Raw genomic sequence first — 27,004 nt, 5'->3', positions numbered from 1 at the left:
GACCTAAGGTAACCTTAGTGTGGATCTGTTGCTGTACTTTCTCTCCAGCTGCTCAGTTCTGTAAAAACTCAGCAGAAAGCCCTACACGAGGGAATCCCCTCTCGGCTATGGAGCAGAAGTGGTCTCTCTATCCCTTCCCATTCTCTCTCCCTTCTCTGTCTGGTTCTAGGTCACTCCGTCTGGCTCTGAAAGTCTTCTCACGGACACACACACACACACACACACACACACACACACACACACACACACACACACACACACACACACACACACACACACACACACACACACACACACACACACACACACACACACACACACACACATACATACACAACATACAGACACACACACATACAGACTGTGAGTCAGAGAGGAGTGCTGTACAGTGTGTCAACGTGATGACCATATCATTCTCTCTCTCTCTCAATCCCGTCTGACCTCAGTGTAATAGTCTGTAAGAGATCACAGATGGCCTCCTGCTGCTTTTATCACAGTCAAGGACAACCAACAATTGGAGTAAACGCAGACTTGAAATGACTAATACTGGTGTAGTAAATTTACAAACAGAATTTTTTAAAACCTTAATTATAACAGAGACTTGATTGTACATGCATATTTATTTCGTTTTGTTTGCATTGGAAAAATACAGGTTGTATTAATGTGATGGAAACCGTCCTCCCTGGCAGTGGTGAGAAATCAGGTACCTCTTATATGCTGTCATACACAAACCAGACCATCACCAGAGAGTTAAACCACTGAGATGTAAAGCCTCACAAACCAGACCATCACCAGAGAGTTAAACCACTGAGACGTAAAGCCTCACAAACCAGACCATCACCAGAGAGTTAAACCACTGAGATGTAAAGCCTCACAAACCAGACCATCACCAGAGAGTTAAACCACTGAGACGTAAAGCCTCACAAACCAGACCATCACCAGAGAGTTAAACCACTGAGACGTAAAGCCTCACAAACCAGACCATCACCAGAGAGTTAAACCACTGAGATGTACAGCCTCACAAACCAGACCATCACCAAAGAGTTAAACCACTGAGACGTAAAGCCTCACAAACCAGACCATCACCAGAGAGTTAAACCACTGAGATGTAAAGCCTCACAAACCAGACCATCACCAGAGAGTTAAACCACTGAGACGTAAAGCCTCACAAACCAGACCATCACCAGAGAGTTAAACCACTGAGATGTAAAGCCTCACAAACCAGACTCCTCTTTTTGCGACCACACAACCTACACTGAACCTTAATTTCACCATCAACACAAAACCTCTTATCTTCACACCATCTCATCCACCATCCCCTTGGCTTTCACGCACGATAAAGACTACTGCAGGGTTACCTCTGCTAACTTAACCAACCCAGCAGAAAGACGTGTGTTACATGTAGCTAGGGACCGACCGAGGCTCCTTTAATCAGCATAATGACACAGCGAACAATCAACCAGTCAGTCAGCGGACTAGAAGGCTGTTAGCGAGCGTTTGATCAGGCTAATCACCACACGACAAGCCAGACTCTAGCCTCCTGATTTGGTTTATAAACGCTCCTTGTCGTCGTCGTTAGCCTGTCGTTAGCCTGGCCCGCCCTGGCGCTGAGGAGCCCGAGGGGCCAAACACAGCAATCAGAGGATTAGTGAGCAGTTAGGGCTCCTCAGAGGCTCTGAGTCACAGAGAGAGTGAGGAAAGTACGCTACATTGCACTGCATGGGGCAGGGTGCTAACCACTCATGGGCAACATCACTAGTGATTAGTCACAAAGATTATGAGAGGAAACATTCAGCCACATGGACACATGGAACTCATAGAGAGACAGAGAGAGCTGCATGCAATGGAGAGAGATAGTGTCCGTCTGTCCGGACACAGTAAAAGTTCAGAGAAGAGACGAGAGTTCAAGTAAAATCACAGTGATGACAGCTGGTCTCGTCTCTTCTCATGATTTCCTTCAAACTCAATTGGGCTCAATTTGATGATTGACAGTAATGATTTTGTGTTCAAAAGAGTGGTTTTATTGCAGGTGATGAAAATAATTTCTGTCTGTGAGACTCTTTAAACTCTCTGACTGAGAGGAGCCACGCCCTTCCTGCATCGGAATGAAAGCCTTCAGGCGCAGTGCAGTCGCTCGCTGCTTTCAGAGTTGTCTCACGTCTGCAGTGGAAAGTACCATGGACAGTTGTCTGGAAACAGGCGCTGGGTCACTGTTTTATTCTAGTCTCGCTCTCCAGTGAGCCAGACAGGGCCGAGGAGATTGAACTCCAGTGAAGAGAAATACATGCGACTTCAATATCTAGAAATGCTTTGAGGCGTCTTTACACTTGAATGTGTGACAGAACCTGGGATGACCGCCGTTAAAAACCCAAACAAGGATGAAGGAGTTTAACAGGGCAGGGTAGCTGCATAGACAACGAACGAGCGAGCGAGCGTGCGTGCGTGCGTATGCGCGTGCGTGCGTGTGCGTGTGTGTGTAGACAGTACAGTCAGTGGTGGAAAAAGTACCCAATTGTCATACTTGAGTAAAAGTAAAGATACTTGACTCTAGTGAAATTGAAAGTCACCTAGTAAAATACTACTTGATTAAGAGTCTAAAAGTATTTGGTTTTAAATATATTTAAGTATTAAAAATAAATATCATTGCTTCAAATATAAAAAAAACCTTATATTAGGCAAACCAGAATGCATTTTTATTTGTTTATTTGCAGATAGCCAAGGGCACATTCCAACACTCAGACATAATTTACATTACTTAAGTTATACTTTTAAGTATTTTTACTTAAGTATTTTACAGTAGGCAACAATGCGTGAGTGTGTTCTGAAGGCAAAGGGGGGGGTGGCCAGTTTATGGTCCAAAATGTATTTAACAACGTGAACCAAAGATGATCATATTGGCACAGTCAGGATTGTTTGGTGAATTCCTCACCAGATAGCCTTTTTCTTCTTAGCAGTCATACCACTCATACGTGACATACCTTGTCTTGTTCCTTCATATTTCCATGGGGACAGCCTATACGCTACAAAAAAATAAAAACATGTGGCTTTTGTTGCAGGAAGGAATGAACAACAGCATTCCGTGAGTAACCACATGAAAGGTTCCTCTGGCCATGAAGGCAGGCTCCCCTGCCTCCTGCTGACACGACTGTGACTAATTAACTAGAGAACAGAACTGACACTCCACTCTATACATCCTCTTTCCTCTCCACCTCTCCTCCCCTTTCTTCTGCTCTCCTCTCCCCAATCTCCATCTTTCTTCTCATCTCCTCTCCTCTGCTCCCCTCTCCTCATCCACACTGTTTAATTGTACAGGGCTCCTCTCTGGGTTCCGGCAGAGGGGACAGCCACACACGAGCACAAAGGGGCATTGTCTGCTGGTGAAAATGTGGTTAACAGGCCCAGCTATAATGGCTTGGCGGCTGTTGGCAGCCATGCACACTTCCTAATATTCGGTTCACATGCGATTTCATTTGGGAAAACACTGAGTTATGGGGCTTTGCCTTTGTGCGAGAGGGACGCCTCAACTTATTTTCAGAGCCGGCGGGCTAGGGTTCACCCCTTGCTGGGTCTCTCATTGCGCTTCTATATTTGTGTGCGATGTCGAGCTACAGGATCACAGACAGACTCCCATTTTGGCAGGGGGAAGGGAAAAAATGTCTCTGTTTGCCAGTCAAACGTGTTTGGCTGTCAGACTGAAAGGCTTCCAGAGCTCCGAGCTGTCTCCTCTTCTCGTCAGGGTGACACGTTTGATCTCTCAGAGACCATTTAATACACAGAGGGAAGTTCAACTGCTGGGTGGTTTGATAGGCAGTGCTGTGCAGCAGGGCACCAGGCAGCAGTTCAGAGAGGAAAGGGTTGCTCACCTCACTGTGGATAGTCTGGATGTAATCACAGTGTCTGTACACTGAATCTATAAATGTCTCATGGCATTACTTTTGTCCCTGCCCACCATAGGTGTGTGGTTACCCAGTGTGGAGTGTGAGGAAGTGCAGCATCAGTGAGCTAACATGTCTTGGGGCTGTGTTGGGTACAGGGGTGGTGATGCAGTGCGTAATGACTTCGCAAACATGGGCCACAGTCGAGCCACAGTTACACATCGAGAAGCTGTTTGTTGGATTGGTGAAATGGTGGCCAATCACACATAGCAAACCAGCGTGGTGGAGTGTCAGAGTGGTGGAGTGTTAGAGTGGTGGAGTGTTAGAGTGGTGGAGTGTTATTGTGGTGGAGTGTTAGAGTGGTGGAGATTTTGAGTGGTGGAGTGTTCGAATGTTAGTGGTGGAGTGTTATTGTGGTGGAGTGTTAGAGTGGTGGAGTGTTAGAGTGGTGGAATGTTAGAGTGGTGGAGTGTCAGTGGTGGAGTGTCAGAGTGGTGGAGTTTTAGAGTGGTGGAGTTTTAGAGTGGTGGAGTGTTAGAATGGTGGAGTGTTAGAGTGGTGGAGTGTCAGAGTGGTGGAGATTTAAAGTGGTGGAGTGTCAGAGGGGTGGAGTGTCCGAGTGGTGGAGTTTTAGAGTGGTGGAGTGTTAGAGTGGTGGAGTGTCAGAGTGGTGGAGTTTTAGAGTGGTGGAGTGGTAGTGGTGGAGTGTTAGAGTGGTGGAGTGTTAGAGTGGTGGAGTGCTAGTGGTGGAGTGTTAAGAGTGGTGGAGTTTTAGAGTGGTGGAGTTTTAGAGTGGTGGAGTGTTAGAGTGGTGGAGTGTTTGTGGTGGAGTGTTTGTGGTGGAGTTTTAGAGTGGTGGAGTGTTAGAGTGGTGGAGTGTTAGAGTGGTGGAGTGTTAGAGTGGTGGAGTGTTAAGAGTGGTGGAGTGTTAAGAGTGGTGGAGTTTTAGAGTGGTGGAGTTTTAGAGTGGTGGAGTTTTAGAATGGTGGAGTGTTAGAATGTTAGTGGTGGAGTGTTAGAGTGGTGGAGTGTTAGAATGTTAGTGGTGGAGTGTTAGAGTGGTGGAGTGTTAGAATGTTAGTGGTGGAGTGTTAGACTGGTGGTGTGTTAGAATGTTAGTGGTGGAGTGTTAGAGTGGAGTAGTGTTAGAATGTTAGTGGTGGAGTGTTAGAGTGGTGGAGTGTTAGAGTGATGGAGTGATAGAGTGGTGGAGTGTTTGTGGTGGAGTGTTAGAGTGGTGGAGTTTTAGAGTGGTGGAGTGTTAGAGTGGTGGAGTGTTAAGAGTGGTGGAGTTTTAGAGTGGTGGAGTTTTAGAATGGTGGAGTGTTAGAATGTTAGTGGTGGAGTGTTAGAGTGGTAGAGTGTTAGAATGTTAGTGGTGGAGTGTTAGAGTGGTAGAGTGTTAGAATGTTAGTGGTGGAGTGTTAGACTGGTGGTGTGTTAGAATGTTAGTGGTGGAGTGTTAGAGTGGTGGAGTGTTAGAATGTTAGTGGTGACGTGTTAGAGTGGTGGAGTGTCAGAGTGGTGGAGTGTCAGAGTGGTGGAGTGTCAGAGTGGTGGAGTGTTAGTGGTGGAGTGTTAGTGGTGGAGTGTTAGAGTGGTGGAGTGTTAGTGTTGGAGTTTTAGAGTGGTAGAGTGGTGGAGTGTTGGAGTTTTAGAGTGGTAGAGTGGTGGAGTGTTGGAGTTTTAGAGTGGTAGAGTGTTGGAGTGTTAGAGTGTTGGAGTGTTAGTGGTGGAGTGTTGGAGTTTTAGAGTGTTGGATTGTTAGTGGTGGAGTGTTGGAGTTTTAGAGTGGTAGTGTTGTGGAGTGTTGGAGTGTTAGAGTGTTGGATTGTTAGTGGTGGAGTGTTGGAGTTTTAGAGTGGTAGTGTGGTGGAGTGTTGGAGTGTTAGAGTGTTGGAGTGTTAGTTGTGGAGTGTTGGAGTTTTAGAGTGGTAGTGTTGTGGAGTGTTGGAGTTTTAGAGTGTTGGATTGTTAGTGGTGGAGTGTTGGAGTGTTAGAGTGTTGGATTGTTAGTGGTGGAGTGTTAGAGTGTTGGATTGTTAGTGGTGGAGTGTTGGAGTTTTAGAGTGGTAGTGTTGTGGAGTGTTGGAGTGTTAGAGTGTTGGATTGTTAGTGGTGGAGTGTTGGAGTTTTAGAGTGGTAGTGTTGTGGAGTGTTGGAGTTTTAGAGTGTTGGATTGTTAGTGGTGGAGTGTTGGAGTTTTAGAGTGGTAGTGTTGTGGAGTGTTGGAGTGTTAGAGTGTTGGATTGTTAGTGGTGGAGTGTTGGAGTTTTAGAGTGGTAGTGTTGTGGAGTGTTGGAGTTTTAGAGTGTTGGATTGTTAGTGGTGGAGTGTTGGAGTTTTAGAGTGGTAGTGTGGTGGAGTGGTGGACGATGGCTTGATAAACATGCATCAACAGCCCAGCCACATCCCGAAGCAGCAGACATATCTACCTTTATCTGACCTTAGCTCGATTCACAGAATTCCTCACCAGTGGCTCAATTATGCCTATTAACAATAATTAAGCAAAGCAAATTTTAAGGAAAATAACAAAAGGGAATCCGTTCGCAAGAATAACTATCAAAGAAACAGAAAATCGGTATGTTCATAATATCCTTTTAGCCTATTTGTGCGATGCGCAACAAAACACATTCTGAATACTCTACCACACAGACATAGAATTGGAGCTGCCTCCCTGTCCCTGGCCTCAGCCTGCGTGTGGTAGCTGAGGCTAGCTAGAGCTGTGATCTGGCTCTGGCAGGGCTCTGGCAGTGGTGTGGTATGGCAGTTAAACTGTCACTGGGAGGAACTATAAATCTGCTGCTGAAGGTGAATGTAGCGTGATGCTGCTGCTGCTGCCACAGGTGTGCTGCCTGCCAGTTAGTTCCTCTGTATTCTACAGCCGTCTGTCTACCGTATCTCCCCCATCCAGAGGAGGCTGGGATCACGGCTCCTGTAGCCGGACACAGTTGGCTGAGGCTAGCCGGAGTGAGTCAGCCAGTCGGGTGTGTGGGTGTGTGTGTGTGTGTGTGTGTGTGTGTGTGTGTGTGTGTGTGTGTGTGTGTGTGTGTGTGTGTGTGTGTGTGTGTGTGTGTGTGTGTGTCTGTGTGTTGGGGGTGGGGGTGGGGGTGGGGCTGCTGTCATTTTGGCAATGCCGAGGCACATATTGCAGCGATTACCACAGCGGAAAAATGTTTTTCTGCAACATGCAATTACTACAGATTACAGATTGCCTTCCTTGCATCAGAAGAACTCACCAGAGAGAGGAAGAAACACTGGGATGGGGTGCCTGCACAGACAGACAAACTTATAGACAGACAAAGAGACAAAGAAAGAAGAGAAATGATTACACGTCATACTAAAAACCTCAGAGGCGGATGAGTTGGTGCATTCATGAGACACATTTAGAGACTAAGGTCATGGACAGTTAGGGCCAAGTAAGGATCACTCTAAATACAATCAGCTACTTCACCATGAAGCAAAATATTCCTATTGGAGGATAAACAAGTCTCTTCAAGTTTGCAGAGTGCACAAGTTGAAGTGTATGATTTACCAATTACAAAATGACGTCAATGTATACCAAACATGGTTCAAAGCCTAATCAGACGTGGCAGCATAAGGGAGTTGATGAGGCAACCTTCAGGTCAGGTCAACAGTCTACTGCCCTCAACAATACATCATACTGGATCCGCTCGCTCGGCAAGAAAGGGCCCACAACTCACACGCAACCAACTAGAACAAAACTCAACCAAACATGCTCCTAAAATAACACAGCTCTTTTTGTGACTTTCTCATCCAATGGTACTCTTAGTGGCTTTCCAATGAATAAACACCACGCATAACCACATCACAGCCTTCTAACTGTCATCGTGGAGCGAGTGTACCCGACAGATGATGTGTGAGGGCGGACCAATGGTGACATGAGAGTTCACAGAGAGAGTCCTCAGGGCAGGCCTGGAGTTGTCCCCTTGAACTGCTACTAAGGACAGGGGTGACAGGGGTGACAGGGGTGACAGGGGTGGGGTCTAACCACGGAGTAAACCCTACACCCTCATCTAAACCTTTAAATCAAACACGCACGACTTGAAACTATTTCTTACACATCATCTTTGATCTGCTATTGATAAAGCATGTCAATTTGAGGTCACACTACCAACAAATCAATTGATCTTTGTATACCTATAAATTTCATGCTACCTAATTGAATTATTATGCAATAGTTATGGTGTAGTACTTTTTTGTCTGGTTTAGTGCAGCCTTTAGAAGAATTGGACACATACTAGGGCATATCAGAAGGAGAGTATATGAGTACTACTACAGGAGAACATACAGTACAGTCACCTCACCCCGAGTCACGTCTGCAGCAGCCCCCTCTAGAGGAGAGGCTCTCTCTCTCCCTCTCAATTCAATTTAAGGGCTTTATTGACATGGGAAACATATGTTAACATTGTCAAAGCAAGTGAACTAGATAATAAACAAAAGTGAAATAAACAATACAAATTCATAGTAAACATAACACTCACAAAAGTTCCAAAAGAATAAAGACATTACAAATGTCATATTATGTGCAAATAGTTAAAGTACAAAAGGCCAAATAAATAAACATAAATATGGGTTGTATTTACAATGGAGTTTGTTCTTCACTGGTTGCCCTTTTCTTGTGGCAACAGGTCACAAATATTGCTGCTATGATGGCACACTGTGGTATTTCACTCCCATAAATATGTGAGTTTATCCAAATTTGTTTTGTTTTTATAATTCTTTGTGGATCTGTGTAATCTGAGGGAAATATGTGTCTATAATATTGTCATACATTTGGCAAGAGGTTAGGAAGTGCAGCTCAGATTCCACCTCATTTTGTGGGCAGTGTGCATATAGCCTGTCTTATCTTGAGAGCCAGGTCTGCCTACAGCGGTCTTTCTTAATAGCAAGGCTATGCTCACTGAGTCTGTACATAGTCCAAACTTTCCTTAAGTTTGGGTCAGTCACAGTGGTCAGGTATTCTGCCACTGTGTACTCTCTGATTAGGGCCAAATAGCATTCTAGTTTGCTCTGTTTTTTGTTAATTCTTGCTAATGTATCAAGTAATTATCTTTTTGTTTTTCACATGATTTGGTTGGGTCTAATTGTGTTGCTGTCCTGGGGCTCTGTGGAGTCTGTTTGTGTTTGTGAACAAAGCCCCAGGACCAGCTTGCTTAGGGGACTCTTCTCCAGGTTAATCTCTCTGTAGATGATGGCTTTGTTATGAAAGGTTTGGGAATCATTTCCTTTTAAGTGGTTGCAGAATTTAACGTCTCTTTTCTGTATTTTGATAATTAGTAGGTATCGGCCTAATTCTGCTCTGCATGCATTATTTGGTGTTTTACGTTGTACACCGAGGATATTTTTTCAGAATTCTACATGCAGAGTCTCAATTTGGTGTTTGTCCTATTTCTCTCTCAAGTGCTGAAAGTTAAATGTCAAATGTCTCAGAGAATGTTGATAACAGTGATCTGATTGGCCTCTTCATTGCGACCAATGTCTTCACTCAGTTACTGTAGCTAGCTGTAGCGCCCAGAGACAAGACAGAGACAACCCCAACCGCCATTATTTGACTTTAATAAGCCCTTGGCTACACTCCGCACCTTTTAAAACATGTAGGCTGTGGATTAAAGATGCATGAGCTGAATGTGCTGGTTGTCTACCTCTGTGACTGCACTATTTCAGCTCGTCATGGTTACATAGTAATTAGCTGCTGGTTTTGGAGATGTTACAGACTCATTCATCATTTTATGGGATATATATTCTGACTGCCTAAACGAATCCCCAATAAGACCGTGACTTTCTCATGCATCACATGCATATACTCAAGTGAAGGCCTACAGTATTCAATTTGTGATTTACCCCAAATTAGTTTAAAGTCACTAGCAAAGAAAGATTGTGTAATCTCAATAAAGGAGTTGTGGTGCTCGTATCTGAAGCAGCTAAATGGAACATCATATGATGAAGTAGTAATTGGCTAACACTTTAGATCTGAGAAGGTATGATAAAAAACTAGAAACGTGGCTCCTATTTGCTGGTCTACATCATAATGGACAACAATGACCACCAACTGCAATGTGCTGACACATTATTTAATCATCATTTGAGAAAACATCAGCAATCGGAGCTCAGAATCCCCATACAAAATGAAACAATCCTTACCCAGTTTCTCTGTGAAGGATTACTTCTAAAAGTCTCTCTATAGTCTGTGTGTAAACATCCAAATGCTACAATATGATTTGGCTTTGGGACGAGGGACAGAATGCTTTGATGACTTACGTCATGCTTGGAAAACTAATCCCTGACGCTCTTGTCATATCAAGCAGCAGAAGTCCATTTCATAGCAAACTGCGTTTCAAAAACGACAGCTCTGGCATTTCAAGTATACCACAGAATTCATTATTGGTCCCAAAAAATACCCTGATCCCAAATGTAGAGCTCATTTAATCCGAGAGGAATAAATCGCCATTTCATAGGAGTCGTCCATTCAGAACACTCATATTTCCACTGAGCAGAAAACCCCCGGCTGAAATTCGAGCAGTCACTTTTCGGAAGGAATGCATTCGGTGGGTTGAGGGCCAGACTCGCCCTGTAATTTGTGAATGTACAGAAATGTGCGACCGCCACAGCCGCTAAAGATAGAAATCTTTGTCTTATGTCATCATTTAACCTCAAACTATTTCTAATTGCCCCATAGCCCACTTTTTCAAAAGAAAAGATCCCCTCCAATGGCACATGTGCACACGCCTGAAAATAGCTCATGTGTTTATGTGGTTATTCATATACATATTTAGAATGAACATTTCACTTTTGTATCTCCTCACATATCTGAAAGTGTCTCCCCATCAAAGCCTCTTTAAAGTGACATCAGCCATGGGAGATATGGCTGGGTGGCGGGCATGATAGCATCGGGTATAGGTTTACACCTCAAAGGCTTGTATGGGTTTCTCAGCTAATGGGGATGATATTCAAACTATTAGCTTTTACATTCTGTCTCATTATTAGCCAAACCATATGAAAATGGAGAGGAAGAAAACTTTGCCACTCCCCTTGATCTTCCATGGTTTCGGGGTGTTGGTTGGCGACTGCAGGGCAAGGCAGGCCTGAGTACGCTCGTTTGAAACCATGCCTCAAGTGGGAATGAAAGGGCTGAAAGTGTGTGATGCTTTCAAAGGCTTGTGCTTTCTCTTTTGAAAACCTTGAAGGTAATTTGGTCCTAAGTTCTTGAAAACAAAGGGGGACAGAAGGGCTGGAGGTTTATATGCCAGTGCACAGTAAGAGTTAATATGATTTAAAGGAGGAAACTTAAATAGGAATCTATTCATTTTGGTTGGAGCTCTCGCTAACCTTTCTTACTCTAACCCCCAAAACTCTTTCCAAACTGGAGGCATGTAGTGTTTTGACTGGGCCTATAGAGGCTAGTGCTGAAAACTCTGGGTTTTAAAAGTAGAGGGTAAAAACGAGTCTATCTTCTGTGTGAGGTGGGTCTGGGGTTAGACATCCTCCAGGAGTTCTGCGTTCGGTTGAGCTGAACCCACTTAAAACTATAGAAACTGAGTGTTGCAATGCAGGAGTATAAATATGACGGGAACCCGAAGCGCATGTTACCACTGCGCAGGGTAGCTGGTCGTGTGGTCATATATTAATAATAAACAGAGGCAGGAGGACGACTGAAATGACGCCAATGTCATTGTCCCACTTTAGTTCTTTCATTGGCTCAAAATAGCGGACAATGATAGGCAGACATGAGGTCCTGAAATATGCACCCTGCAGCTTCAGCTAATAGCATTTAGCCTACATTGTAAGATCATATAGCATTTACATTTTAAGATCATATTATTATAGTTATTATTATATTCAACAGTTGGTTGAATAGTTACTTTCTAATTACTCAGATATAAACTCAGAAGATATTAGGCATATGACTTTAGAATTAGAAGAAAGACCTGTTTTAGACAAAATGTCCCTTGTTCTCCAAAAGCCACACGCCTTGATCTTTGAGGTCATTTAGCGTGGTTGTGGCAATTAAGACTTTTCTCTCTTCGTAAAGAAACAGGTTTGCTGACAGCTCACCCGGTTGAGGTCTCACATCACTATGCAGTCTGCACTCTAGACAACCGCCTAGCAGAAGTGCCTTCAGAAAGTATTCAAACCCCATTTTGTTGTGTTACAAAGTGGGATTCAAATGGATTTAATTGTCATTCTAACATTTGTAAAAAAAATATATATGAAAAATAAAACACTAATATATCTTGATTAGACAAGTATTCAACCCACTGAGTCAATACATGTTAGAATCAGTCTTGCTGGGCAAGTCTCGAAGAGATGTACAATGTACAATATTTGCACATTATTCTTACAAAAATTCTTCAAGCTCTGTCAAGTTAGTTGTTTATCATAGCTAGACAGCCATTTTCAAGTCTTGCCATAGATTTTCAAGACAATTTTTTTTTTTAAACGAGTCCACTCAGGAACATTCAATGTCATCTTGGTAATCAATTCTATTATATATTTGGCCTTGTGTTTTAGGTTATTGTCCTGCTGAAAGAGGAATTTGTCTCCCAGTGTCTGTTAGAAAGCAGACTGAACCAGGTTTTCCTCTAGGATTTTGCCTGTGATTAGTTCTATACCGTACATTTTTATCCTAAAAAACTCCCTAGTCCTTGCAAATGACAAGCAGACCTATAACATGATGCATACACCACCATATTTGAAAACATGAGCAGTGGTACTTAGTTATGTGTTGTATTTGCCACAAACATAATGCTTTGTATTCAGGACATAAAGTAAACTTATTTGACACATTTTTTTGCAGTTTTACCTTAGTGCATGTTTTGAATATTTTTATTCTGTACGCAACGTTTCCCAAACTCGCTCCTGGGGACTCCAAAGGGTGCACGTTTTGGTTTTTGCCCTAGTATTACACAGCTGATTCAAATAATCAAAGCTTGATGATGAGTTCATTATTTGAATCAGCTGTGTAGTGATAGGGAAAAAAACTATACGTGCACCCCTTGGGGTCCTGAGGACCGAGTTTGGGAAACACTGCTGTCCAGGCTTCCTTCTTTTCACTGTCATTTAGGTTAGTATTGTGGAGTAACTACAATGTTGTTGATCCATCCTCAGTTTTCTCCTTTCACAGCCATTAAACTGTATCTGTTTTAAAGTCACCATTGGCCTCATGGTGAAATCCCTGAGCTGTTTCCTTCCTCTCTGGCAACTGAGTTAGGAAGGACACCTGTATCTTTGTAGTGACTGGGTGTATTGATACACCAGCCAACGTGTAATTAATAACTTCACCATGCTCAAAGGGATATTCAATGTCTGCTTTATTTTTTACCCATTACCAATAGGTGGCCTTCTTTGCAAGGCATTGGAAAACCACCCTGGAATTTGTGGTTGAATCTGTGTTTGAAATTCACTGCTTGACTGAGGGACCTTACAGTTAATTGTATGTGTGGGGTACAGAGTAGCAGAGATGAGGTAGTCATTTAAAATATCATGTTAAACACTATTATTGCACACTGAGTGAGTCCAAACAACTTACTATGTGACTTGTTAAGCACATTTTTACTCCTGAACTTATTCAGGCTTGCCATAACAAAGGGGTTGAATACTTATTGACTCAAGACATTTCAGCTTTTCATTTTATATTAATTTGTACAATTTTCGAAAAACATAATTACATTTTGACATTATGGGGTATTGTGTGTAGGCCAGTGATAAAAAAAATCTAAATGCAATCCATTTTAAATTCAGGCAGTATGTAACACAACGAAATGTGGAAAAATTCAAGGGGTGTGAATACTTTCTGAAGGCACTGTATAGACAGGCTATGGCTGTGTGATAATTGTTATCAATGTGTTTGACGCCAATTCGTGTTGTTAAAATATGATTTAAATGGCTTCCCTCCTAACGGTCTCGGCCTTGGCAGGCGTGAAGAGTGTATAATTTTCTCATCCCATCTCCCTCGCCACTCTACCCGCAATACTTTGGCTTCGTATCTGTCTGACTGACATCAGTATAATGAAGAAAATGAAGGGTACATCTAAACCCACTCCCATCCCTTCCTTACCACAATTTCCTTACTATCTAAAATAAACAACAACAGAAGAAACGTACACGCGCGCGCGCACACACACACACTTAGTATATTGAACATAAGTGTGAAAAATACATTTAAATGTATATTTAAATAGTGTAATTATGAGTAGTCAAATTATTGTCATGCATAATTATATATCAAACACTATTAACCTACATTAGTAATCGCATTGGGAATTAACTTCAATAACGCAATAATATATAGCCTACTGCCTGCAACTAAACAGTATTTGAAAAAATTGAAGGCGAATAAATTGACCTTAGATCCCCACTTTGATAGGTAAATTGACCTTAGATCCCCACTTTGATAGGTAAATTGACCTTAGATCCCCACTTTGATAGGTAAATTGACCTTAGATCCCCACTTTGGTAGGTAAATTGACCTTAGATCCCCACTTTGGTAGGTAAATTGACCTTAGATCCACACTTTGGTAGATAAATTGTAACAGCCTGCATCAATGAATCGTTGCAAAGCATTATTCCATCCCTGGATGTGTTTTGTGTTATTCATTTCTGACATAATTCTGATGGGAGCGGTTTTTAATATCTTTGTGGTTGGTGTGCATCTATGGATCATTTAACACCACAAAGTAGCCCCAACAATCAAATACCTCTTGATTTAATAAACAAGTTATCCACAAATATTTGACATTTAATTTTAATTTTGGATTTGGATTAATATGTACTCTAGGGCTATATCGAATGTAATTGTAGGTAATCGCCATAATGTTTTTTGCTTACTTTTGTATGCTTACTAAATAACTGTTATTTGATATGTGGGCTATACAGTCATATCTTTGTTTATTCCACCATTTATTGTGCGTTGGACAAAATGGTAAATATCCCTCCATACACCTGCGGTGGAAAAAAAGTCAAATTTCTAAAACAAAATCCACGTCCTTAATCGAAATGATAGGCTATGGGAGTAAAACAACACATTTATTCATAACTTGATTAGAAAGAATAAGATGACATTAAACGAATAAAGCTTGAGTGATTTTTACTTCCCCCTAGAAGCCTATAATTCAATTCAGAAAATAATGTAAATATCATTATTTGGGATCCCGAGTACAATTTCTGATGAATTTTCAACAACTAAAAAAAGTTCGACACAGGTGATAATAGGTCGTCTATGACTCACATTTTCTCGTCTCGGTGCAGGTATATAGTATATATGTTGTTATTTCTAATTTCTCTGATGGTATAAATGCCGTTTCTCTCTCCAGACCCCCTCTGTACTGAAGGCAGGTCCACTTGACAAAGACAAATTGCGCCAACTAGCGCCTGAGAGCCATCATTGCCTGAGAAGGAGAGAACAGGGTGTCGTTTCTTGTGCAGTACATAGTAACCTTGATGGAATTCCAATTAACAATTGCCTGTGGTTACTGTACTTGGCACAATTGTAGTTGTTATGTAAGCCTATAAGTTTCAATTTGGCGTGATCGAATGAAAGTGATAAGACAATGATATATAATTATATAGGCTATATTTACAAAGATCCACCTACTATGCATATTGTGTAAAATGGAGGCCAATATTATTTATTTATAGTACTCATCATTAGCCTAATTCAGCCCATTTCCTTGGATATGGTAGTAACAAATAATATTTTAAAAGGAAAAGAACGAGAACAAAAAGTATATTGCTAATTCCACATATTATGTCAATAGGTCTCTAACCCTAGCAGCACTACGGTTCATTTAATCTAGCCCAAGTCTATTACTTTATATTACATAATACTAAACAAAAAACATTTATCCATAGAACACTTTGATGTTCTCTGAAAAAGCAGGAGTGAATTGCAGGGACAAGGATGGGAAAATCATATCAAATTCACAATTCATATTGATCAATAAACCATATGTCATTTGAAAGGTGCATGAACTCCTGACATGATAAATAGCACATTGCAGTTGATTGACAATTCTGCATTCAGAAGTAGCAGCCTATTCATTTTATTAAAACCACATTTTGCTAATAGTGAGTATAGGCCCATAAAAATACCATAAGTAGGCCTACGCTACATTATATGACTGGCCTACTTCTCATGAAATATTAATGGTATATGTTTCCCTAAATGTCTCTTCTGCAGTCACCAAATAAATGCGCCAGATTGAATTATTGTTTTCTTTTCACACTGTATGTAAACACACTGCGGTGATGTGCTAATATAATCATAATGCATTATGTGATTCTATTTCTTCGAAGGTAGTAGCTTATGTCATTTTGCATGTGTCATATATATATAGGCATAAAGAAGGAAGACTGATCAATCATAACACGACGTGTTTAAATCTTCAATTAACAAACAGGCCTAACTTTTATTTAGCATTATAACTTCACCATTCAGCCGCGATGCCGGATGTAATTCCAGCACTCTAATGAATGCATGAGAAGAGTTGCTGTAATTTTAAGTATACATGTAGCCTAACTAAGCACAAGATACGTAGCCTGTCAACAACATCGTGTGCGTATGACAGAGTAAGGAGAGAGCGCTTTCACTTCGCTTATATTCCGGAGACGTTGATTGGTCTAATGAAAGAAAGCCCAACCCAGGCGACTCATTGGTCGAAGTCATCCGCACACTCCAACCACTAAACAGTAAAATGACTTGAGTAAATAATACCACGGCAGTCTTCACTCTCGCACCACCACTCAGTCAAGCGCCTATTTCAACCTAGAGAGAGAATAGTTCACAAGAAAATAGTTTTGGGATCTCGACTTACTTTTTTAGCTTCATTAAGGATAATATGTGGCAAGTGGCAGGACATTTGATACCGAGGAACAAAAATCATTGAATATAAAGTCAGTTCTTCACTTGACGTCCGCGTGTAACCATCGGACTTCTGCGTCGAGAACTCTGCGTCGAGAACTGTGAATTACTGAGTACACTGTAGCCTACTTTGGCGAGACTCGGTGAGCATAATTCAATTGAAGGAGCTCATTCAGTCACCGAGGGTGAAACAAGATTGAGAAAATTCTGCTGTGAAGTTGAAGCGCAAACAAGCAGCACTCGAATCGTCAGCTTCCGTGAATATTGCAAAAACGACTGGATTTTATAGTTTGCCTTAGACCTTTATTTTCTAATATGCGGCCAAAGTTGTAGTGTGGAGGGGCGTCGCATCAAGTGCTGAATAGTGCAGAATAGAAAGTGAGCCATAGCATAGGCAACCAGAACAGAGCACAGTGAGAAAGAGGTTAGAATCGGAGTTTGCGGTTTCTTTTTTTTTTTTTGTAGTCCGTGAGAAACAGAAACCAACTTGATGTTTGTCAGGTAGCTACATCCTGAGCAGATGATATAACACGCAACCATTAAACTTTATCGTCTCTGCAAGGTACATCTTCTATACACACTGGACAGTCCAGGACTCATCGTGATAGATTAACCGGGGGCTGCGTACACTCAGCTCCATCATCGCGTAAACCGCTGGACTTCGCCGAGAGCAAAGGAGCAAGTGTCAGAGAACGAGAAAATACACATATTCTTTTAAAAAAAAAAAAGAGCCCCGAACACTCGTCAAAACCCATTGAGAAGTGGCCGTGACCCAAGCTGTTGTGATGCATATTCCCGTAGACCCTACCACCACCAGACGGTTCACACCGCCCTCCACGTCGTTCCCCTGCAGCAAGATTGGAGACGGCAGCGGGACCATGGGCACCCCTGGACCACTGAGGACACGACCCGAGGCCAGGAATGTGGTGGACGTCCTGTCAGACCACGCTGGCGAACTGGTCCGGACGGACAGCCCAAACTTCCTCTGCTCTGTCCTGCCCTCACACTGGAGATGCAACAAGACACTCCCTGTGGCTTTCAAGGTAAGGCAAATTACTAATTACACATGGGCACTTATAAAATAATGAACGACCTAATGATGTATTACTGTAGGCTACCGCAGAATAATTTGGGCTCAAGTGTCAAATGCCATTTTTAAGCTTTCTTGAGCTTCATGTAGCCAACAGGGCATAAACTGGTATTAGTATCACAACGTTTACGCAGAGCCATGTTATGTAATATAAATAATTTCATTAAATCAAGTTGTCAAAATCCTAGTGGCCTACCGAAGTGATATTTTTTTTTGTTTGTTTTTTGTTGTTGTTGCATTTGACCCAATTGAATATGACATTTACATAGCCTAGTGTTTGGATTTGCACGAACTGCAAATAGGCCTGCATACAATGAAGGAACAATTAGCATACAACATAATACAAATAATTATAATTTAGTAATAATAATGATAATAATACAATTAATTAATTATAGTTGGTAAGCTAGTTATTATTAAATTGCTATTTTGAAAGGCCTTTCAGTGCAGAATAAAATCTGCATATTTCGAAGCAATGAAACGATGCTTCACTGCACGTTATCAATTATATTTATACACCAGTAAGTGATAGAATTCGTGGGCTAAAAGTGTAATGTTTTGTAAAATAGCCTAAATATATTTTATTGTATCACATCCAAATGTAAAAAAGCTTGTTGAGATCGTATTCTTATTTATTAAAATGTGCTAACATTCTTTTTGAAAGCGATTTGGATATAGGCCGATCAAATGTAAAAGTAATTTCCATAGCTTCAAATATTAAGTGTTTCAATTGCAAGCTTGCTTCAAGGAAGCATCTTACCATGTAATTTAACCCCCCTATAGCACAATAGGCCTTTGTATTTGGACCCAAATATTTTCTAACTAAATATAAAATTCATTTTTTAATGGATTGGAAATCAGGTCTAATATTTTAGTTTTATGGTTCGTTTTCTTTTCTTCCACCGGATGTGGTTTGGTGTAGTCTGTGTTTGTTCAGCATGGTGATCCAGGTTGACCGCGTTGTGTTCTCACAGGTTGTCGCACTCGGTGATGTGCCCGACGGGACATTGGTCACAGTGATGGCGGGGAACGACGAGAACTACTCAGCGGAGCTTAGAAACGCGTCTGCGGTGATGAAGAACCAGGTCGCCCGCTTTAACGACCTGCGGTTCGTGGGCAGGAGCGGACGAGGTGAGCGGAAGGAGACACGCACCTCTATCTTACATCATTAATAATGAAGAGTTTACTTCACATACAAAACACCTCCCTGCATGCGTCATTGCACTGACTTGCAAAACTATAGCCTGAGTACACCTCATTTTGGTAATCGATTTTAAACAAAGAAAGTGATCAAATAAATTAATGGATAAAATAAAAAGGTCAGGGGACGTGAGAATCAGATGAAAACCACGTCGAAATTCATCTCCTGGTGTAATAGCTTTAAAGAGCGCACCACCATTACCAGTGTTTATTGGAAGAGAGGAAATCCAGAGCACAATATAATTATTCCAAATGTTAATATTTCGTTTGATAATGCTTAATGGACAAAGAGCGAAGTCCAATTTCAAACTACAGCCTAATGCTGAGGCATTACCACAGTTCTTTCTATAATTGACCATCACGCACGTCCCTCTCAATAGATGATCTGGTTGGTAGCCGCAGCCTGTATATTATATGAACATTTTACCATTGTCTTTACATGTCCAAATCACTAAAATGCCTGGACCAGAATATTCAATTCAAGGCTTGGGACTTGCTTGTTTACACACCTTTAAAAACTAGCGCTCACATAACTGACATTCCACCAGAACCGTCTCTCTTCCCTCTCCTTCCTCCTGGCCCGCGCATTCCCACTTTAAAAGGTTGCCGACTGATGAATGCAAAACGCTCTAGTAGTTTCTTTCATTTTTGTAGTCAATTATCCCACCCCAGGATTCCTTTTTCCCCAACAGTCTCTTTAACAAGATAGGCCATGCCTTGTTTTTATTAAAGCGCCGCTTCATAGCCTGAGATGAAAAACGGACCGTTGCATGATCCAGCGCTCTCCCCACGCCTTTCATGCAGATGGAGAGCTCAAGGATGCTCGTGCAACAATCGGCCTCGTTGAACAATAAACTGTTGCTGTAAGCCTTTCGGAGAATCTGGAACACATTCTCTCAATAATTCAAATCATGCCAACATTTCAGCTCATCAAAGAGGTGGTCCCTTTAATTCACAAACTTAAAAGGGAGGCATATCAGAAGGCAATTTTAATTCAGCAAGTTGACTGTGGTGGTTATTACCAAAGTGTTTGTTCCACAAAAATCTGTTTATTTCCACAATGAATTAACCAAGCCTATAAACCCTCACACGATGTTCCTCCTGAATCTATGTCCTACTGATGCATTTCACTTACCAAGTCCCTCTCTATTCTGTCTAACCCAGGAAAGAGCTTCACTCTGACCATCACCGTCTTCACCGGTCCCCCTCAGGTGGCCACCTACCACCGTGCCATTAAAGTGACTGTGGATGGGCCCAGGGAACCCAGACGTGAGTACTTACAGGGTACATGAGAATATTTGTCTTGTCAGAAGTCTAATGTACTGCTATATCAGGAGCTGTGTGTAGAGGGATTCACAGAGAGAGAGAGAGAGAGAGGCTATTCTTGGTGTAGGGGATGAGAGAACAGGGTGCCATCATTGGAGACTAAAAGAGATACATGAGTCATATGCAGATGATACAAGAAAATATAGCCGTGTGAGTGCGTGTCCATGAGTGTGTGTGTGTGTGTGTGTGTGTACGGTCAGTGTGTGGGAGGATCAACAACAGACGACCAGCAATTGCAGTCAATGGGAGACAACGCTGTGTGTTGGATGGTGCAGCAGTGTTCGTGTCTGTGTGGTATTAGGGTGTGGGGAGTGGCACTGTCAGAGGAAACAGTAAAGTGTATTAGTGCGTAATCAGAGACCGCTAAGAAGAGCTGTGTGTAAACGCTTATGGCCTCACCCTGCTGCCTCTGGTCAGATGGTCATACCTGGGTGACCACATAAGTGGCTCCTTGACTTAATACTCTTAAAGAGATGGTTTATGCTAACAGATTTAGCCCAATATGCTAAAGCCGTTAGAGCCATCATTCTGTAGTGATGCATATCAAAGTGGTTTAATGTGTGATCATGTGAAAGACTGGAGGATTGTGTTACAAGGATGAGTCAACCGCTAAAGCCTGCTGGTGTGTGTGTGTGTGACCATGCATGGCTGACACCAGTCAGATCAGATGGGTATAGGGTTTAATGACCCTTCCTGTTGAGAAATCGTGTTTATTATGGTTCTACTGTACAGGTTTTTCGTGGCTGCCCCGGATGGGTGAATTTGCTACGCTTATTTGGGATAGGGTGGATTCAGCCCAGTCAAAACCGACCAGCTGGCCAATGCAGGGAGCCAGGAGGTTCTGTATGCCACATAGAGGGGACATGGGGATCCTAGCAAGGGGCGAGGGGGTGAAGGGCGAGGGGTGGCGCATCGCCTGCCAGGCTGGAGGCTATTTGAGGAGGCGTTGAAAATGGAGGAGAACAGTGTGGAGAAAGGGAAGGGGGAGGAATAGATAATAATATCCTTTGTGTTTGTGTGAAATGTGATAGAGTTGCTGGCTATGTCTGTATGTAGTAAATTATATGTACTGCATTTTGTTTGTGTCTGCGTGCATGCACTGCTGAAGAAAAACAGGCTGTGTGTTGGCTTCCTGTAGTTAGAAACAAGCGTGCACATACGATAAAGCAGTCTCCTCTCTGTCTACATGTCATGTCTGCACTCAAGGCATCAGAGTGGACTTTTTATTCACTATACACCCTGGTGGCCAGGCCCCATCCTGCTATACAGTGACATGGTTTAATTTAGGGAAGGGGAATTTTGTGTTAAGGTTTAAAAGGATGATATGAGTGGACTCAAATAGAGAATGGCACCACCCCATTTGTCCTTTATAATGACAATCCTTACAGTATTCCTTCCTAAATATTTCAGTGTAAAAAAAAAAATACATCAAAAATTCTAAACACACACAGACTTTATGATATCCTCAGTTAACCAGCTGTCTGCATATGAGTTTAAGTATACTATCACAGCAGATGACCATCCCTCTATCCCATTGTGTGATGAATGAGAGCCTGTACCCTGGTTGGTTGGCTGGCTAGCAGAGTAGAGCGGGTCGGGCTTCTCAGGGCTTTACTGTGTGTTTCTGTAGGGCCTGCATTTCCATGGCTGCCAGCAAAGAGGCTGGTACAGGGGGAGGGAGGCGTTTTATTAACGTTTACAGATCCAGCTAGGAAACCTGACGGACAGGAAGGAAGCTCCCCTGCGGCAATGATCTGCCAAACACACAACGCTCACCTCACACAGCATGATCCAAAACCCATACACACAAACACACACACACAAATGCTTTGCAGGCACACATCATTTTTTCCAACTAATGTTGAAAGTATTAGACGTTTTCCTCCCTTCTCCCCTTCCCCTCAAATACACTATGTTGCTTTTGTGTCACTTCGTCCCAAAATCTCTTCACTTGTTGTACAGTAGGCCTATGAGCAACATTTTACTAAGTGAACCGTACAGCACAGTCTCTTTCATTAGAGCCACCCTGTGCTTTCTGAGAAGCAGCTTTGTGTACGTCAATGTTCTGCTGATGATCAGAGAGAGAGAAGGAAGACGTGCGATAGGAAGAGAGATATGACTGAAGTGTTGAGACCCTCCCTGTCGCTGCTCGCATGCAGTTGCCCCCCCACCCACCTTTCCCTCCCCCCCTTTCCTCTCTCTCTCCCCTCTCCTCCCCACCGAGTTCAGCTGAATTAATCCCCTAACCGTATTTAGCCTCCGTCTTCTCTCTCTGTGTGATGACATCACCCGTCACATATCCTCAGAGGGGAAGGGCTGTTAGTACTTTATGTATCTCACCCAGAGTTAATCAGTTCCTGAGAAAGAGGAACTCACCAGAGACGAGGGACGCAGGGCTGGGCTGAGAACATACATGACTATGAGAAAAACAGAGGAAGAGGACCATTTGTTTTTCGTAGCTCAACCCTAGGTGAGAGGCAACAGAGGCAGCCATGGTGCACTACACTGTGTGTACAGTTCATCAACTTGCATACATGCAAACAGAGACATGTGTATGCACATGCATGCATTCAGTCATAGCAGGCCCTTTACTGCTCTCTATCCTGATACTACCACACTCTTTCCCACACACAGCATTGTACTTCTACAGAATTCACTTGATCATTGCTGTGTTTTGTTGCCAATATTTATTCTGTTGGGTGTGTTCACACAGCTTCAGAAGGTTGAGGAGAGTATGGGGAGGGTGGGCAGGTAGATTCTATTTGCATTTGGCACACAGACTGTACAAAGAATGCAAATGGACAAAGACATTTGCGTTGCTATTTTTCTTGACAGTGCAGTCTCTCTTCATAGTAAACAAAGAGAGGCGAGTGGTAATGTGTTCATGTGCACACAGCTGTGTGTGTGTGTGTGTGTGTGTGTGTGTGTGTGTGTGTGTGTGTGCACCTGCCAGGTGTGTCCATACCCTAAGTCAGCAGCTCGGCCACGCCTATGCTCCACAAATCACATGAAAGGTTCGCCCTCGGTGCCAATTGCTATCTCAAAGGCCACTTTGATGTTGAAATGGAGATGGGTGTTTTTGAAAAAGCCTACAGGTGTATCAGTGCCAGGAGAGAAAAAAGTGTCACGTCTGTCTGACATTGGGTGCTTTCCTGCCTAACTACCTCGCCAGCCCAGCCATCCTCACTAAAACTCCCAGATGCACAACCTGCAGACACAGTGACATAGCAGCAGCACTTATGTCAAAGAGGAAAAACACCTCATTTAAGAGGCCCGTGATGTCATCTGATGTGGAATTGGACATGGGCTGCTAAAGACATAAAAGACATAAAGGACACACATTTCTAAGGCCAGTCAAGCCGGAGGTATGGAGAGAGTCTGTTGTTTGGAATGACGTGAGGCGATGGCGAGCGCTCTCTCTGGGCTCAGTCTCTTCATCACACTTGGCTTCTGCGATTAGAAACAGAGCAAATATTGACTGACTGACTGATAAATCCGCTGGAATGCAGTCTGTAAATTGAATATGTTCGATTGGTTTCAGAAGAAACCTATGTTCTGGGACAAACATTCACATCATTCACTCTGACTAGGTACAGGAGTGGGGCAAGAGGGAGCTGGCATATGCCATGTATACAGTGACTCTGCTATAATACTTCCATCTGCTAGTGTCCTCAGCCATCCAGTTAGAGGCCCGAGGTGAGGCCTGTAGAGCCATGGCTTGATTAAGTTCCTTCATTAGTGGAGAGCTACGGCTGACAGGGTAGAGGTGATGCTTCTTTGACCCTGGCTGATGCGACCTATACACCCATCAGCATCGAGTACAACCTCCTAAAGGGAAACACTCGGCCTCAGCTACCCCCAAACCTCTCAGCTACCCCCAAACCTCTCAGCTACCCCCAAACCCTCCATACACACAAACACACACTAAGAGAGAAAAACAGGCAGACAAAACAGACACGCACACCACTGTAGATAATTCTACTAAAGCTCCCTTGTGAAAGCACTGCAAATGAGCCTAAATACCTCAGCCTGGTCCAGACGGAGAGAAAGAGCCAATCACAGGCTCTTTTTCCTCCGTTCTCCCCATCTGTGTTTCTCTGTTTGCTTTTCTGAAAGTCGTTGTGACATGACTGCAGGAGTTTCTATCATGGAGGAAAAAAGGACGAACATAGCATTGTCTGCTGCTTTGTTATGCCCCCTTTCTACTCCTCAGGTTAGTTATATAGGCTCAAGTCTGCTCCTGTCTGGGTGGACACACACCTCGCGATGTGCACACACATGCCCCGGGGGGGGGTTTCCTCCAACAACATTTTCACTTTGTATTCGCTGACGTCATACGCAGCAAGTGGACACGCAAAGAATTACAGAATTATTTACAGAGGCCTCTGCCCGTACTTTTAATTCTGCCTGATGGTGCAAGTGAGGCAACCTAGGCGCTTTTTCTCAGAAACACAGAGAAGCACGGCAAATTGCATACCCAAACTCAGCCCCCTTTCATCCCCAAACGTCTTTCCTGTTTACCTACCAATGGAGGGAAGTATAAGCCCACTCTGTTTACCGCTTCTTCCTTATTTACACTCACCCATACAGGAGGGAGTCATTACGACCTTTTAGACCTAATTTAATAAAAGTTCAGATCTCGATTTAGACAAATAAATAGCCCATGATTTGGAATGTTTTTCCCCTTACTGCATTATGACAAACAGTTTTTCTACAGAGAGGGGAGGGGGTGAATAGTGTGAAGGAGTACCTGTGGCTTACTGGAAAACGCTGTGGATGACTGCGGTTGACATATTTATTTTTCTGGGACTTAATGGTAAGGAACAGTCAGCAAATAATAGGTGTTTGGAGATGTTGGTTCCAGAGCTGGAGGAGTCAGTAATCCCTTGGGTAAACATGGGGGAGAGAAGCCTTGGCTCTTCAGCCTGTGGTTCAAACATCACTTTAACAAAGGCAGCAAATACTAACCACTGGCCAGCCTGTTATAGCATATTAATGTCTGATCTGGACTATGGGCCCGATTCAGACTTAGGAAATCTATTCCTTTTTTACGCGTTTTGATTTAAGCACTTCTCAGTAGTTGGTATTCAGACTTAACATATACAAATGCGTAATGGGCTTTGCAGGCATGATTCCCTTGCGCACGCTGAATACATTTAATTAAACAGCTGAAAACCCTCCCACTTGCTGGCCAACAGATTTTCTTGTGGAGTTTTCATTCAATAGTGTGTTCAGTATGTACATTTATCTAAAGCCATCCTCTTTAAATATGGTGCGCCTTTAAAAATACATTTTTCGATAGACAGGTTCAGAATAGGGATCAATGACAGAAAGCCATCTAAATACACGCATATTCATCTCCTTTCAGCACCAATCGGTAGATTAAAAAAATACTCTGATCTTGTACATTATTTCGGAAAATATTTATGAATCATACATAAACAGGGTTGGAGAGCCTTCATGGACAAAATACATTGTTGAATAAAAAATACAGGGGTTTGATTCATCCTGAAATTTGCCATATTCAATTGTTCAATCCATGAAATATTGGAATAGAAAAGTGTACAACAGGGGTTGAACAACAGTCTACCCTAATCCTCATTAATCACGGAACTGTGAGACTCCAGGTTTAAACTGCTAGGTATGGTCTGTGTTCCATAATTATTCAAATAGGCTACACGCCCTTAATTATTGCACATCATGTAATACGCCATAAGGCACAACCACACAGACGTGACGGAGGAAAGAAAGGTCAATGGAATGGAATGATGCAAAAAGTAGGCTACAAATTGAAGAAAACTAACAGTCATTGCACACTGTATGTGGGTATACTGACGGTGGCTACCGATAGTGTTTCATTATTCATATGATAGAAATGGTCATTAAAAAAAAGTCTGGGCATATAATGAAAACATTCTACATTGCATAAATCAACTCTGTAGGTTCAACGCTACTGTCAGTGTGAACATGTTTCCATAGGCTACAGCCTGGGCTTGGGTCTCCAAATTTCATCCCCCAAAAATGATGAAGCCATAGGCCTGCAATTCAAATTCTGAATAAATACAGCTATTTATACTTTCCTGTGGAAAAGAGGCCGAAATTCACTTTCAGTGATCATAAGGTAAAATAGATATGAAATAATTGTAATTTATATTTCCAATCCCCTTATCCAAACGGATTACTCATTTACCCAGGTCTTATCAATACAGTAGCTCTTATCAATGTATAAATTACAGTGCATAGAGATTGGTGTTATTTCTATCGTAAAAAAAAAAGTTTGCGTTTTTCCACAACCTACAGGTTGCTCGACCTTATTCATGGTGTCCTCTCACGTAAAGGTGGTGGAATTATGAGGGCATTAAGTCAAGATCAGAATACGGCATATCTGTAGACACACCTCTGCCAAACCTTCAATTCTTAGATCTTCAACCCAAACGAATAGCGGGTGAATAGCATGCTTTTCTCATGCTTAAGTTCGAGGTCAGAATATGTGTAGAGAGAAAAGGGCATAAAAAAGGAATTACGTTCCATTTACGCACGCTTAACTTGGGTTGGAATTTCCCCCTATGAGAATGTGGACAGGGCTTTTTCCTGTGGCACTCTGCTGACTTTGATCGGAGTCAAGATTAAAGT

General features: G+C 42.5%; 1 protein-coding gene across 2 annotated transcripts in view; it reads left to right on the top strand.

The window, feature by feature from the left end:
- The window catches only part of LOC106610817 (runt-related transcription factor 3-like), a 62,825-nt gene that overhangs the window by 12,458 nt on the left and 23,363 nt on the right, over window positions 1–27,004 (top strand). Inside the window, exons 3-5 of one of the 2 annotated variants that reach the window (XM_082955641.1) lie at window positions 17,557–17,798; window positions 18,820–18,976; window positions 20,210–20,329. In XM_082955641.1, coding sequence (XP_082811767.1) covers window positions 17,557–17,798; window positions 18,820–18,976; window positions 20,210–20,329 — 519 coding nt within the window. The remainder of the gene's footprint in view (window positions 1–17,556; window positions 17,799–18,819; window positions 18,977–20,209; window positions 20,330–27,004) is intronic. The other variant, XM_082955642.1, reaches the window with a different exon arrangement.

The sequence above is a fragment of the Salmo salar genome, chromosome 09 (genome assembly GCF_965601325.2).
Source record: "Salmo salar chromosome 09, fSalSal1, whole genome shotgun sequence".
Classification (NCBI taxonomy): domain Eukaryota; kingdom Metazoa; phylum Chordata; class Actinopteri; order Salmoniformes; family Salmonidae; genus Salmo; species Salmo salar.
Note: the sequence above shows the minus strand (reverse complement) of the source record. Positions and strands in the feature narration are given on the sequence as shown.